General features: G+C 38.7%; 1 protein-coding gene across 1 annotated transcript in view; it reads right to left on the bottom strand.

Annotated features, from left to right (window-relative positions):
• The window catches only part of SLAIN1 (SLAIN motif family member 1), a 57,298-nt gene extending 41,564 nt beyond the window's left edge, over positions 1-15,734 (bottom strand). Inside the window, exons 1-2 of the mRNA XM_033105120.1 lie at positions 14,907-15,734; positions 1,224-1,363 (exon numbers count right to left, since the gene is read on the bottom strand). Coding sequence (XP_032961011.1) covers positions 1,224-1,363; positions 14,907-15,508 — 742 coding nt within the window. The 5' untranslated portion in view covers positions 15,509-15,734. The remainder of the gene's footprint in view (positions 1-1,223; positions 1,364-14,906) is intronic.
• Between the last annotated feature and the right edge of the window lie 1,052 nt (positions 15,735-16,786).

Raw genomic sequence — 16,786 nt, 5'->3', positions numbered from 1 at the left:
TGCTTTTCAATTTGACCTTCCTCAAATATTTAAAACAGATTTCTCTTGATATTTCCCTATGACTGGCCAAGAAGCAGTATAGAATATTGGTTAAGGAGTCTTTGGTGTCAGGGAGACCCGGGCTGGCTCTAGTCTCTGCCCCCAGGGTATCACTCTGGCCTCATAATCCTCTTAATTTCTCTAAACTTCACTTTCCTCACCTCCTAAAGTGAGTGTAGTACCTACCTCAGATGAGTGTGGTGAGACTGAATAAAGTGAAGGATGTCAAGAATTTAATGTACTGACTGTCATAGAATTAAGAGCTCAAGAAATGTTACCTATTATACTGTGTCTTATCGTGTGCAGATATTTTCTCATCATTCATTATCCCCGAAGAGCTTCACAGGCAGTGTTCCCAAACTTCAGTGCACATAAGAACCACACTGGTGAACTTGTCAATGCAGATGCCCTTGGCCACACTCCCACTCTGATTAATTTGGAAAATGGGGCAGGAATCTGCATTTTCAAGCTCAAATGAAATTTGGATACAGGTAGTTCATGGAATAGAAATAGTGCTCCTAGATAATGAAACAGACACTGAGAGGTTAAGAGACAAGCAAAAGCCTAAATAATCATAGCTTTAATTAAGTAGTCTTCTTAATCAAAAATAGCAAGGAGCTCAGTACCACTCATTCCTTTCGCTGTTTTTCATTTTAAAACAGTCTTAATTTTGTTTTTTTAACTTATGTTGGGTTCCATAACTAATATTACATCCAATACAAAGATTATTTCCCTGTTTATAAAGGTTAGGACTTTCAGTTATACATCCAACTAAACACTTAAGGAACTCAAAAGGGTCAGTACTCAGATCCCCATGGAACCTCAGTTTTCTACCAGAATTCGGTCACAAACCTTGTTACCATCCACCGACAATTTAAGACTGACCCATTTTATTTATTGGTATATTAGCAAACAGAAAGAAAAAAAAACAGAAAAATAATATGTATTCCTACTTTGCAATACAAACTAAAACAAGCTAAAAATCTGACTAAAAATAAGCAGGAAACTAAATATATTCTATATTAAGAAACCTTGATGTGTAATACAGGTGAAGTGAATTGCATGCAACAGCCATACCTCAGCGTAAGGTTTTTTCATTTAAATGTCTATTCCAAAACCAACAACAAAAGCAGAGCTACCAGTGGCAAGAGTTGGCGAATGTAAATATAGGGGTTCACAATTACCTTGCTCCAGCCTAAAGCACAGGGAGCGCCTTGCGGCTTCCATCTCCGGAGTCGGGTTATCTAGGACGTGTCTACACCATTGCAAAGGGCTCAGGGATTTCTCTGATGATGAGAATGTCTTTGAAGAGCCAACGTATAACCTTAAAAAAAGAAATCTACATTATAGGTATGATATAGTTATGTAGCAATTACCTTTTTTAGAGAAAATAACATGTATTTGACCATTTCTATCAAAACAGAATTCACATTTGATTACTTCAAATACCCAAACTATTTTTTCACAGGTAAATATCCCCAAAATGCTTTCTATAGCTTGGTGGGAAGGACTTTAAAAAAAAAAGAAACTATGAAATTACATCTCAGAAAGTGAGAGATTGGGGGCTTCTGTTATTGAACTAACCTTGAACAGACACCATGATATTCTGACTACCTCACTTACATTTTCATTTTTCTTGGCAACAGAATCTTACATGAACTGTGGCTAATATATGTAAACATGACATAGCAAACAAAGCAAATCTTATGTGCTTTAAAAAAAAAAAAGTCTAAAAATAAGTGGAAGTTGTTTGTTGATTCTTTCAACCTTTTAAATAATCAGGTATTTCCCCTGGGTCAAATCTATACTAAATTTGGTATGTACTTCTTTCTCATTAAAGCCAAACTAACAGCTTTCAAAATATATGTTTTAGGAAGAGTTCTCTTCCAGCATCTATATCATTACATAGTAATGGGTAGGATTCAAAATTACCACCATGAAGCAGTGTAAGTTAAAACAAAGATTTCCTCTTATTGACATACTGTGCTAAGGTAAATTTTAGAGTTTCAGCGATAGGGTTATTTAAAAAGGTTTATCTTGAGGATTAACCAACAGTTAACTAAAAAAAAGGAGGAAGAAAAATTATAATCACTGGCTCTAGTAATTGACATTACTTTATAAAGCTGTATTCTAATTACAGATCTCATTAAATAACTCCCTCAAAGTTACCATAATTCTAATGAACACACTTTCTTTAAATAACATACTTCATTATTCACTCTTTTACTGTTTATAGTCAGGACTTCCACATAGCAGAGTAATTCATCAGTTATCCAAGATGGCCGGGGAATGTACCATTCATTCTTCGGTAAATTATTCTTTTAGGTCAGGGGTTGGCAAACATTGTCTGTAAAGGGCCAGCGAGGAAGTACTTAGGCTTGCGGGCCACACCGTCTCTGTCGTAATTGCTCACCCCCCCCATTACAGCCCCAAAGCGTCACAGATGATATGTAAACGACTAAGTACAGCTGTGTTCCTATAAACTTCACCTACAGACATTAAAAGCTGAATTTCCCATAATTTTCAGTTCATGAAACAGTATTCTTCTGCTTTTTTTCAATCATTTAATAATGTAAAAATCTAGCTGACCAGCCACACAAACCAGGCAGCTGGCCCGATTTGCCTGTAGGATAGTTTGCTAGCTTCTATTACAGATGAAGATTCTAAAATACTCTTTTAATCAACTTGATAGTAATCCTAACATATCATTATCCCCTGAGAATGTGGACACTCTTAAAACTTTTATTCCTGGGCCCCACTTCAGCCTATTCTGACAAGATTATCACCTACCCATATAAATCCAGCCCTTTCACCCTCCGCTGCTAAAGGACGCGTGAACTGCCCAGCACTACGCAGCTCTCTTCATGTCCCCAAGTAAAGGTTAGTCTAGGCCAGTGGTTCGCAATCTTTGGTGCATCACAAACTCTTAGAAGGCTTGTTACAACACAGATTGCTAACACGTGACTGCAGGCAGGTCTGACCTACCTGATTCTGTAGGCTTGGGGTGGGGTCCAAGACCTGAGTGTCTACCAAGTTCCCAGGTGATGCTGATATGGCTGCCTGCAGACCACTCCTGGAGATGGATGCACCGGGCTAAGCCAAGCATAGTAATCCCGCTGTCCCCTTTGCCCAATGACTGCTTTAGGCATAGGCCCTGGACACCAACCATCCTAGGCAATAAAAACTAAGGCATGTGGTCCATTCTGATAGGCATGTGGTCCAGTTTCTCCCCATTTTTAAAGGGTCACAAAAGACCCAATTATATGCTGCCTACAATATACATATACTTTAAATATATATATACTTTTAAGTATAAACACACAGATTAAAAGTAAAAGAATGGAAAATTACCAAAAAAAATCCATAAAGAAAAATCCAGACCCAGATTTCACCACTGAATTCTACCAAATACTTAAAGAATACCAATTCTTCACAAATTCTTCCAAAAAACAGATGAGGAAAGAACACATCCTGACACATTCTATAACACCAGTGTTACTGATACTAAAATCAGACACAGACATTACAAGGAAGAAAATTAAAGACCAATATCCCTCATGAACATAGGAGAAAAAAGTCTTAACTATTTTAGCAAATTTAGTCCAACCATATATATGAAAAAGGTATACTTCATCATTACCAAGTGCAGTTTATCCCAGGAATGAAAAGTTGGCTTACCTTTCAAACATCAGTGTAACTTACCAGATCTACTAAAATTGAAAAACCATATGATAATTTTAATGGACAAAGAATAAAACATATTATATCCATTCCTGATAAAAACTCTCAGCAAATTAAGAAAACATCCTTAATCTCGTTAGAGGCATCTACAAAAACACTGTAATGGTGAAAGACTATGCTTTTCCCCTAATATCAGGAACAAGACAAGGAAGTTCTAGCCAGTTCAATCAGGCAATAAATAAAAACATTTAGATTGGAAAGCAAGAAGTAAATCTGTCTTTATTCACGGATGATATGATTGTCTATGTGAAAAAAATCTGAGGAAATCTATAAAAAAGATACTAGTAATAATAAGGGAGTTTACTAGCAAGATTGTAGGATACCAGGTCAATGTATAAAAGTTCATTGCATTTCTACATATTAGCAATGATCAGTATTTTTTAAATTTCACTTACTATTTACAATAGCATAAAAAAACTAAGATGTTTAAGGATAGATCTGAGAAAAAAATGTGAAGAACCATACACTGAAAACTAGAAAACATTCTGAGATAAATGAAAGATACAAATAAATGGAAAAAAAGAACGTCCATGGGTGACAAGGGTAAATATTAAGATGTCAATTACGCCTAAATTGGTCTATTTAACAAAATCCCAATCAAAATCTCAGCAAGCTTTTTGTAGATATATAAAGGCTGAATCTAAAATTCATATGTTAATGCAAATACCCTAGAATTGCCAAACAACCTTTAGAAAACAATGAAGTTGGAGAACTACTGCTGATTGAGACTCATTTTGAAGTTATAATAATGAAGGCCATTTCATATGGCATAAAGATAAATAGATCAATGGGAAAAAAGAGATGGTCCAGAAACAACCACATACATATGGAATACTGATTCTTGACAAAGTACAAAGACAATTCAATAAAGGTAGTCTTTTGAACAAACAGTGTTGGGATAAATGGATATCCATATGCAAAAAGTAAACTTTGATCCACACTTCCTATATCTAAAGTCAACACCAAACAGATCACAGACAAAAATGTAAAACCTGAAACTGTAAAATTTTTAGAAGAAATCATAGGCGACAGTCTTTGTATCCTTAGGTTGGCAAATATTTCTGAGATACAATTTTTCATACTGAAATCATAACCCATAAAAGAAAAAAACATACCTATTGGACTTCATAAAAAGTAAAACTTTGCTCTTTGAAAGACACTATTAAGGGAATGGTGAGCCATGGATTGGGAGAAAAATATCTGCAAATCATATATCTGTATGTAGAACTTGTATGTAGAATACATATAAAAAATCTGCAAACTCAGTAATAAGCAACCCAATTTTTTTTTTAAATGGACAAAAGATATGAACAGATATTTCACCAAAGAAAATCTGCGGATGGCAAACAGCGTATAGAAAATATGCTCAGCATTAGTTATTAGGGAAACACAAACTAGAAGCAATATGAGATACTACTATATATCTATTATAATAGAATGGCTAAAATTAGAAAGACTGGCCATAGCAAGTATCGGTGATGTATGGATGTGGTACAACTGAAACTCACACAATACACTGCTGGTGGAAATGTAAAATGGCATAACCACTTTGGAAAACATTATGGCAGCTATTTAAAAAGTTAACATACTACTCTGTTCCAGCCATTCAAAAGTCATTAAGTGTTTAGCCAAAAGACATGAATGCACATATCCATAACAAAGACTTATTTATAATAGCCTCAAATTGAAAACCAAATATTCCTTAAAAGGTGAATAAACAAACTGTTGTTATACAATCAAATAGCTCACAATAAAAAGGAATGAACTACCAATTCGTGTAACAATACAGATGAATTTCAAAATAATTATTTTGATTGTAAGAAGCTAGACCAAAAACAAGTAAAAATGAGTACATACGATGTTTTTATTGCTATAAAAGTACAGAAAACGTAAACTAATCTAGACTGACAGAAAACAGATCAATGGTTGCCTGGGTTGAAGACAGGCAGGATCAGGAGAGAGAATATACAAAGGGACACAAAGAAACTTGGACAGTTAGGATATATCCACTATTTTGATTGTGGTGGTGGTTTTACAGGTGGATACACATGTCAAAACCTATCAAGTAGTACATCTTAAATAGATGCAGTTTACATTTCATGTATACCTTAATAAAGCTTTAAAAGTCACAAGACAGGAACGGACTGCTTCCTGTTTCTCAATGTTAAGACTTGAGATTCAAATTGCCATCTACTATGTAGATGAATCAGAGAAGCAGGTGCCACAGCCCTAACATAAATAAGTCCCTAAATTAGTTAAGTGTGAAATTTCATCACCTTTAGGCTTTAATACAATTTCCTCACTATTTAATACACAAACTCATGACACCTGTTTGAGCCTTTGCTTCTCAAATCTCTCTCGGCTGCCATGTGAAACTACTATCTGAAGCCCTGCTCTGCTCATTACCTCTAGCATCCTAAGGGACAACTGCTCCTATCTTCCTCTATGAGGAAGCTTCCACCACCAACTGGCCTGCCTCTGGATTTCAGATACCCACCCCTCTTTTTTTTTTTTTTTTTTTTTTTCCTGAATCATATGGTAGTTTTATTCTTTATTTTTAAAGAAATCTCCAGATTGCTTTCCATAGTGGCTGCACCAATTTATATCCCCACCAACAGCGTAAGAAAGTTCCCTTTTCTCCACATCCTTTCCACTCATTTATTTTTGCTTTTGTTTCCCTTGCCTTTGAGTCAAATTCACAAAAACACCTCTGAGACCAATGTCCAGAAGCTCAGTGCCTATGTTTTTTTCTATGTATTTTATTGTTTCACATCTTACATTCAAATCTTTAATCCATTTTGAGTTAATTTTTTTGTGTATGGTGTAAGATAGTGGTCCAGTTTTATCCTTCTGAATACTGCTGTTCAATTTTCCTAGCACCACTGTTGAAAAGACTTTCCTTTCTCCATTGTATATTTTTGTCTCCTTTGTCATAAATCATTTGCCCTTACATGTAAGGCTTTATTTCTGAACTCTCAATTATTTTCTATTGGTCTGTTTCAGCTTTTCTGTCAATAGCATTTTGTTTTGATTACTATAGCTTTGTAGTATAGTTTGAAATTGGGGACTGTGATACCTCTGGATTTGTTTTTAGAAGATTCCCTTTATCTCTTAGGGCTTATGTAATGTAGTTTTCTTTCATTTGACCACACAGCCTCGCAACATAGTCAAAAGCAGTGCTCACTTCCCACAGGCACATGATTGTTAAGTGACCCACTCTGCCATCTTCATTTCTCTTTTGTATATTCCATTATCCATCCATGCTATCTTGTACTTATGTCTCACACTTACCCTTAAGTTCATAGAACATGGGGATGATCAAGTGACTGAAAGAAGGAAATACAGCTGGAAGGCTGCATAAGGAACAAACAGAACCCTAGGTCCCCCCCGCCCCCATACAGCCAAGAGCCAACACTCCTTCTCCATCACAACCTAAAGCCACAGGCTTACTATGTGGATAGGTTGACCCAGAGGAGCTCTGACTTCAGGCACACCAGATTTAGTTGAAGCAGGGATGAAGAACCTTACTGAACCAAAGGGACTAAATGAAAGTGTACCTGCTGGCAGGTTAGAACCCTAGCCCCATTTCTCCCTTTACATTCCTATACCTGATTGTCTTATTTAAATCTCTCAGGAGTATGGAAGGTTTATGTTTGGAAAAACAGATGAACCCAAGAGAAGACCTAGAAATACTGAAACTTGAACTGCTACTCACCCAATCATTTAGTAAAGTGCACCAGTCAGAAAGCACCACCCATACAGAGCTTTAGATCAACTTCAATACCTCCTTTGGGTATGAACAAACAACCAATGACAACAGATAATTGGAATATTCCTTTTAAATAAAACCCTCAGACTAAAAGGGGGAAAAAATGAGAAAAACAATGTAGAGAACAGATGAAAAATCCAAGACAATTATAAAATATCATCTCAGAGAAAATGTTGCATTCATAAAAAAACAGGATATTAAAAAAGTTTCTTCAAGCTTGGGAAACGAAACTATTATAGTAGAGACAAAAGATTCAATGAGTAAGTTTGGAAAATCAAGTCAAAGAAGTCTCCCAGAAGCAAAACAAAGATGCAGATTTACAATAGGAGATGAATAAGAAAATTAAATGATTGTACCAGGTGGGCCTACATCTGATTACTACAAGTTCTCACACACACACACTAAAAAAAAAAAAAGGAAAAAAGAAAATTTCTGAGAGTTAAAGGCAGGCCATTGAGTTCTACAGAGAAAGCACCCACAAATGTCATGTACAACAAATGAATAGAGAGGCCCATACTAAGGTAAAACGTAACATTGTAGAACACTAGGGACTTTTAAAAAAAGAAAGCAGAAGTCAAGAAGGACTGGGTATCCAAATCACAATAAACTTCAATATCCAGAACATTATGAAAATTAGAACAAAATGGAACAATATCCTCAAACATGAAGAAAATTATTGACATACTTTCATACCCAGCTCAACTATGACTCTTGCATGAGCAAATAAAGACATTTTCAAATATGCAGGATTTCAAAGTATACTCCTCATCCTTACCCTTTCTGAGAAAGCTACTGGAGGCTGTGCCCCACCTCCAAGAATAAATGAAATACGAAGACAAAGAATTAAAGAAACAGGAGATCCTACATAGACAAGAAACCTAAGGAATTACCAAGACAACAGCAGTAGGCATCCAGCCTAAGGAGCAAACAGTAAAGATGGGAGCAGTGGGCTTAAGAGTACCAGAATGGGTGGCTCTACAAAACACATTTTTTAAAACAGATTTAAGAGATTATCAAATGTGTTTGACCTTACTAGGGAATTATATGGCTCAAATAGTGTGTTTGGATAAATAATTAATAAGGGATTAAAGAAAGTGAAGAGGAAAAAAGAGAGCTAGATGATTACTAACTCTTAGAGGAACATAGGGTTTAGAGAAAATAAATATAACATGCATTGAACAGGGCTCGGCTAATAACAATTATAATCATAATATAGGAATTACATGATTTAATACAAAAATTATTTAAAAAAAACATTTCAGAAGGGAAAGGAAATATGGTGGTTTGGGGGTGAGGGGAAGAGAGCTTAGTCCTCACCTTCCAAAAGAAGTCTACAGATGTTTAAAAGCATGTAGTAAAAAGTTTAGAAATAAAGAACCAAGGAAACAACTAGAGGAGTTTAAAGTGATGCCTGTGTGGAGGACTCAGAGGTAGAAAGAGTAGAAAAGCTTTTCTGCAAAAAGCCTCGCTATAGATGGGTTTTGGAACTCTTTACATCTACTTATTGTATTACTTTGATAAAACTTTAGAAGCACTATGCAAATATATGGTATTAAGACAAGTGATCATTTTCAGAGTCAGTCTCCAAACAATGTACCCAGGATAGCTTTGAGCCTACTGTGTGTAAGGTTTGAGCTTACTATGTCTATGGCTAAGGCCTAGAGCTGGATTTAAATAAAGAAGGAAAAAGGCAGTTAGCTATGGAGATCATGCAGCTACAAATTCCTTGAGTACCACTCCTACAATTTCCAAAATTAGATAAGCAAAGCAAAATCTTTACTTTTCGTAAATGGTTCTAATCTTTTAAAAAGTTCTTTTTAAAAATCACCTTATTCAAAAGAACAAGACAAACAAATGAGAAACAAGAACTCATAGACACCGACAATAGTTTAGTGGTTACCAGAGGGTAAGGGGGTTGGGGGGTGGGAGATGAGGGTAAGGGGGATCAAATATATGGCGATGGAAGGAGAACTGACTCCGGGTGGTGAACACACAATGGGATTTATAGATGATGTAATGCAGAATTGTACACCTGAAATCTATGTAATTTTACTGACAATTGTCACCCCAATAAATTAAAAAAAAAAATCATCTTATTCATTGTCATTGCCAACGCCAGCACCATTTACAATATCCTTTATTGCCGTCATTAATACATCATACCTCCTAGTGACTTACAAATTACTTTCAACTTCTATAGTTTCATTGATGGTATATTAGAATATGGCAAGACTATATGAAAAGCCTTAGTCTAAAACTTGAGAGTTCTTCAAATATTAAAAAAGCTATCACTTGAGTCACACTCTAATTTTCTTTAACTTTGCTCCGATAATTTGCAAAAGCGTATGACTAGAAACTATCATCCTTCTCATAGAATCTCCTTTTGCAAACATTTCATATTCTAGGCGACTTGACTTCATAAATGTGCTACCACTGAGAGGTAAGAAATACTACAAAGCCCGCCATATGCTTCAAATGAAGTATTACAACTGTCTAGGAAAAAAAAAATCTGTTATTCTCCAGTAAATATTTAGTTCTAAAGTCATCCTTCTGCAGATAATACAAAAGCAATATATCCAAAAAAGACCTGTCATTGAAAAGTAACACGGGACAATTTTCAAGTAATTTTAAGAGCTTTCAATCCCAAGTTTTATTTTAAGGAAAGCTAAAACATCAGCACTGACGAGCACAATCAATCAATCTCTAGTCAAATTAAAGTGTTCGATTCACTAGCACCTACTGGGGTCAGACTGGTCATCCATTGCAACAGAAACTTACCCCCACTAAGTTATTAAAAGAATACACCAAGTCCAAATTTTAGTTACTGAACGATCCTACAGCAGACTCCCCACTGCCTCCACAGTTAGATCTAAACTTCTATTTCAGTGTCTTACTGCAGCGTTTCAACATTTTCATTTTAAAGACACATCAGCACATACTTCAGTCAACTCCATTTGCTCTTAGAAAACACTGCTGTTTTCAATTAGCATTGTCAGAAAGTGAAGCACCCTCTGGTCTTTTCACTGAAAATTAATTATGCAAGAAACAGTTTAGGTGGTCTAATTTAGCCATGCCATATGTATAGTTCAAGGTGTTCAACAGCTTTGATGAAGAATTGGCAAGGAGGTTAGCCAGCTGTCTAGGGTCTTGGTGTTACACATGGAAGATGAAAATTCATTCATTAAATTTTCCTTAATTTGTACATACCACCATTTTTCCTTCGTATAATTATGGACTTTTTTCCTGTTCTTTCCAGTCGGGCAAGTTTAAAATCCCTGCCATATCCCTTTTACATAAGTCTCAATATTCTGCTAATTGCCACTCCACGAAAATAAAGGTCTCCTTATATGACCTATGTTTTGTATATTAACTGGAATATGTGTATCTTGGCATTTTCTGAATATAGACTTGTCTTTCTGGTTGCAGTGTGCAAAACCCACTGCTCCACTATCTTCAGAGAGCTGTGCTTTTTCACCTGTTTTTTCCAGTCCATTTTGCTTTCAAACAATGTAAACTAGACTTTTTCTAACTTTCACCATGAGGTACAAATACATTTACTATTTCAGCCCAGGTCACACACATGTAAAACTGAAATAAGTTTACCCAAGACAAGTTTGTATTGTAAGATATAATGCACTCTAATTTTACATTCTATTGCACTTCATTTTTTTAAAGAAAACTTAAATATCTGTTACTTTTTATATGATAAAGATGCAAGGTAAATTTCATGAGAAGTTAACAATTGAATAAAATTTAAATGTTAAAAAGAAAATCCACTAACCTGACTTTATAGCCCGCTAATGGTTACATCTGAAGCTGGGGGGAAATACCAATGCTGTCAACACTTCTGAATCTGTTTAAACAATCTGGATTTTGATCTTGACTTTTTCAGTAAATAAATAGAGGAGCTTACAGAAGTCATGTCACCTTGGAGCTTCAGTCCCTCAACAGTGAAATAAGGGAGCTGAAATACTATGGGATTGTAATAACTGGACTTAAGAATTAAGGTTCTGGAACTGTAATCAACTTTAGTTTTCTGGGACATTTAATTCTAGCATCACTGTGCTAAGACAATCAGGTTGTATTACGGCAAAATTAAATACTTTAAATTCAACTGAGATAAATATTTGAAGAAATCAGACAACTGTTTTGTTTCAAAGATTTTCATGAAAATGAAAAGCAAAACACATAGTTCTTCTTACATCAAGTTTTGTTTTGTTATAAATAGAAGAATACTTCCACATTAAATAATTGTTTGGAAAAAAGACCTAAGAGACCTGATTGACCATTCATTAACTAATGAACTGTCATCAAGAAAATACTGACTCTTTAATTCACTGTTTCCTTATGCATTCCCTTAATTCTTGAGCCAAGTGTTGTCCAGGTGATTAATAAAAGGTGAATAGTTATACTCTGCTTTATTAAAAAAATAGACTTACATGGAAAAACTTGTAAAATGTTCAGTGATTAATCCACATCTGTGAACTTTCTTTCCTGAAGACATCTTAGCAGGCAGCACTACTCAAAATAAATTATCAAATACCAATTTTATTTAACTCGTTAGGATAAAAACCATGATAAAAATGCATGAAAAATTGCAGGTGATGCAGGTAACAGTAACTTGGTTCATATTTTTACTTGAACAACGAAGCCGTTGCTACAGGGAGACAGAGATCCAAGCCACGTGCAATTAAAGGTAAGTATAAAAAAACTAATCCGTATATGTTTACAAATTGATTTGCATGATTATGTTTTTATCTTGAAGGATCTACAGAATGTGAGCAGGGGTAACTCTGAGTCATGATTGTAAATTGAGAGTAAGAGAGAAGACTTGCAACTTTATGTTCATTTCTGTGTTTTGACTTTTATTTACATTGAAAATGTAAAACTTTTATTTTTAAATATTTTTAATAATCAGGTACCTGTAATCTACTACAGTTGTTTCTTAATAAATGGAAAATAAAAATAAGTTGCCTTCCTGCAAACATATCAGGGAATTCAAAGGAAAAGTGCCCGGCAGGACCACAAGACGGGGACACACACAGTTTGCAGTGATGAAGGAACTGCAGATGGCTCTGCAAGCATTAACAAGTGGGTTAAACCCTGTTGATTATTTGTTCATCAACAGCCCAAAATATTGCAATACAAAAATATCTTCAGGCATAAAATGCTATGATAGAAAGTTTTCTGTAAATCAGGTGACCTTTAAAAAATTTTTAAGTCCATTCCACTAAGATTAATGATCCCTCCCTGTTTTTCCACCTGGGATTCTAATCCTAGGTTTGTTTTGAAGAAGACACAGTACTATAAATACTGTCCATCTGTCTGAAGGAACACTTGTAAAGTGTCAAGGCAATGATTTATTTATTCACCTATATAGTTGAGTAAAATTAGTAAAACCTGCCACCATTTAGATTTGCTTCAAACCATCTTAAGTGCTAACAAGCTAATCCTACTAACTAGGTGATTTTTTTTTTTAAGTTAGTTGTTTCAATACTATTTTGATTAAAAAAACAAGAACAAAACTACGAAAGCCAAGTCTAGATATCAAGTACAAGCAATCATTGGATAACTATGGTAGAAACCCATTCAAAAGAAATATTAAGATTATATTAGCTATATATACTATCACCAATCTAATACACTTAATAACAGTATAAATTTTTAAGCGCTAATATTTTAAAGCATAGAATTGATCTCCATCAAAAATACAAACAAGTTTCCTTCCACTATTTTAGCACATATCTTCAGAAAAGGCCAAATGGGGACTAAATCAATCTAAACTAACATGAGAGCATAAGGGTTTATAGTTACTAGTGATAACCAACCTAAGAGCCACCATGAGAGCATTTTCCAGTACCATTTTCAGGCTGACACTGAGATTACAATACAGCCTCAGCTTCACAAAAATAAAGGTGTAGCTTTTAAAGAATGGCTTAAAGTCCCATTTAATGGAACTTGAATGGCTTAAAGAAAGAGGTGAATTGTTTTGTTTTTTACAACTTGAGCTACTGGCACAGCTGCCCAAAAGTAAAGTACTAAGGAGGAGCATGAATGCCTTATATATGAATATTCTCCATACATTTTGATTCTCAGAATCAAACCAATTAGTGAACATACTGTACAGAGTTCTTACATAAAAGAGTGTAAAGTAAAAGGAACACAACAGATCCCAACAGGAAACCAGTAGTGTTCTCCATTTCCCATTCCCTCTTGTGCAATCATGCAAGAGGAACACAAAGTAAGGAAAACTCAACTTGGAAAAATAGGAAGGGTCCTAAATAAAGGGACCCAAGATAAAAGGAGTACAACTCAATTCTTCAGGCCACTGCTATGCAGAGGTGAGTGCTGTTCATTTTCCCCATATGAACCTAAGTTCCACCCTATCTGAAGCTTCCACACATCTGACCATATCCCAGTACCTCTAGAGACTGAAGAAAGCATATTATTTCTCTATGAGCAAATAGCATGAAAAATGGAAAATAAAGGAATTAAGAACCCCTTCCTCCAAAGTTACTCATTGATGGAAAGTAGAAAGAGCTTAACTGATTTAAACTGAATAAATGCTGCCAGCCTCAAGTTTTCTGATAACTTAAAGTTTCTGAAAATTAAAGTTTCTTTAATCTCACTTTTCTTCAATCACCAGTTTAATTAATTAAGCAAAGCTCCTTAGTTCCCAAGCAAGAGTGTCTTCAAGTTGCCCACTACGTTCCCTGAAAGGCTCTCATTTTTGATACCATTACTAAGAAGCCAGTGAGGTCAGCACATTTAAGTAAACCAAGTCAGTCTCTGAAATGAGAAGCTATTAATGAAAATGGAGGGAATGAGGACGTACGACCGCACAACTCAAACTACAAGAACGAGTCTCTAAGAGGAGATCAATCACTAGTCAGCGTGGGATGCCACAGGGGGAGGGACAATACGCAGATCCTGCCCAGCGTTCGTTTGGGAGTAACAGTCGCAGACTGAGGCCAACCCCTACCCATTCCGCGTCACTACCAAAAATGCTGGGGGCGGGGGGGACGGGGAAGCAAGACTGAGTAACAAAAAGACAAGATAACATGGATTTTTCAGTTAATACTATGAGGCGCTTGGGACCCAACCATCAGCGGAAAGCTGCATACAAGGAGATGGAGGGGACCAGTTCATCCCCAGTCGGGTCAGCCTGAGCTTTTAGAAGCAGGTTTCCGCCCTCGTGTAAAGCCTCCTCCACTCGTCGCCCGACTCGGCACCTGCTAGGCCACAGCGTCCGGGGCACAGGGGAGAGGGAGCCCCCCCCTTCCTGCCCAGGTCCTCCCCGTCGTCCTCGGGGCCTCCAAGCCCAGGTCCTGGGGCAGGGAGCGGAGCTCGGCCATACCAGGTGTAGTCGTCCTCGTCCCGCCAGGCAGCCACGCTCTCCAGGTCCAGCGGCTCCACCTCATCCAGCAGCGTGGGGGGCGGCGAAGGTGGCGCGGCGGCTCCCCCGGGCGGCGTTCCCACGACCCCCGGCTCCGGCCCGCCACCCGCGCCGAAGAAGCCCGTCGCAGGCTTGAAGTAGACGAAGGGCGCCTCGGGGGGCTGCGCCAGGCTGCAGAGCAGGGAGGGCGCCGGGCTGGGCAGGCAGTAGGTCCCCGGGAACGCGGGACTGGTGCTGCCACTGCCTCCGCCCCCGGCGCCCAGCGCCAGTCCGAGACCCAGGCCCCCGGAAGAGGCAGCGGTGGCTGGGGGGCTCCGCGGACCCAACGGGCTGCAGGCCCCGGCGGGGGGCGGCGCGGCGGGCGGCGGCGGCGGCGGCAGCAGCAGCAGGTGCGGGGCGGCGGCCGCGCTGGCCGCCCGGCTCCGCAGCTGCTCGTTTTGCTTCTCCAGCTTGCGCACCAGCTCCTGTAGCTTCTTCACCTCTAGCTCCGCATTCACCACCGGCCCGGAGCCCGCTCCGGAGCCGCCCCCCGCCGAGGCGCATTTCACCTGCTCCGCCATCATCCTGGGCCCGGAGGGCGCCGCAGCCGCCGGGGGTTGCGCACCTTCGTGCAGGCTCCTCTGGCCGCGGGGAGGCTACGGCTCCTTCCCTGCCGCCCGGCCCGGGGGGCCGACCACGCTGGGGCTGAGGCCGAGTGGGCTGCTCGCATCAGCACCGGGCTCCAGCCTCCCGCCCAGGCAGCAGCCGCCGAGCTGCTCTGCACATGCTCAGAGCGTCTCTCCGGTCCCCTGGGCGCCTCGGCGGCTCCGGGTTTTAGTCGCGGCCTCGGGGCGGGGCGGGGCGCGGGAGCCGGGGGGGCGGGGCCTGAATGGAGGACCAGCGGGATGGAGGCGCTCCCAAGGGGCGGGGCCCCCACCGCCGCCGCCACCTAAGCCCAGGTGCCTACTATTGGACCTTGCCTGAGCTGTCCCGCCACGGGCACTTCCTCCCGCAGCTGCGGAGAGTACGGACTGAGCGCTTCTACCAAGATGCCCCAGCTGCAGGTGCTAGCCCAAGAGGAGCGCACCTCGCCCCCTCTGGCTGACTACCTTCCAAGAACACTGTTATGCTTAACCACGTTATCTGCTAGCCACTAGCTAGTGAAACCCATAGGAAACCAAAAGGCTAGGGGACATTATCGTAAGAACCTAAAAGTAAATAGGTGGAACAGAAAAGCTTTGAAACGATGCTATCTAATCCGCTAATTGGTGATACAGAAACCAAATGGTGGGAGAGGGGAGGCCGAGGAAAAAGAAGAAACCTCCCCTCACTAAGAGGGGGAGAGTAGCCAGCTGCTGAAGAGCCACTGAAGTGTTCAACTTCAGTTTATTTGAAAATAGTCTAATTTGAACTATTCTATTTACCACCAATGTTTGCCCCAATAAAATGATCGTGTTTTACATACTAGATAGTCATTAAACAAAAGACTGAGAACCATACTCTTCCCAACACCATTCTAAGACCTAGCCATGCAGGCAGTGAACAAAACAGGCAAAAATATGGAAGACACATGAGTAAAATTGTGTAGAGCTCCATCTATTAAATAATATACAAGCTATTAAGGTCAGAACTCTACCCCAATACGCCTAATCTCACCTTCAAATCTACTTCTTATATCCTATGGAAAGCATTAACAAATCTGCTTCAAGGGGGAGGGGGAGAGCGAAAGGGCTTTTAAGAAGAAGAATTGAATCAAGTTTCATTCAATTAATATTGACTTAGCATTTTGAGTGTTTAACACAATCAGAGGAAAGTGAGATTTTATTATGAGAAAAGTCCATACAACTAGTTTTCATTTTCAG

The sequence above is a fragment of the Rhinolophus ferrumequinum genome, chromosome 4, assembly GCF_004115265.2.
Source record: "Rhinolophus ferrumequinum isolate MPI-CBG mRhiFer1 chromosome 4, mRhiFer1_v1.p, whole genome shotgun sequence".
NCBI lineage: Eukaryota > Metazoa > Chordata > Mammalia > Chiroptera > Rhinolophidae > Rhinolophus > Rhinolophus ferrumequinum.
Note: the sequence above shows the minus strand (reverse complement) of the source record. Positions and strands in the feature narration are given on the sequence as shown.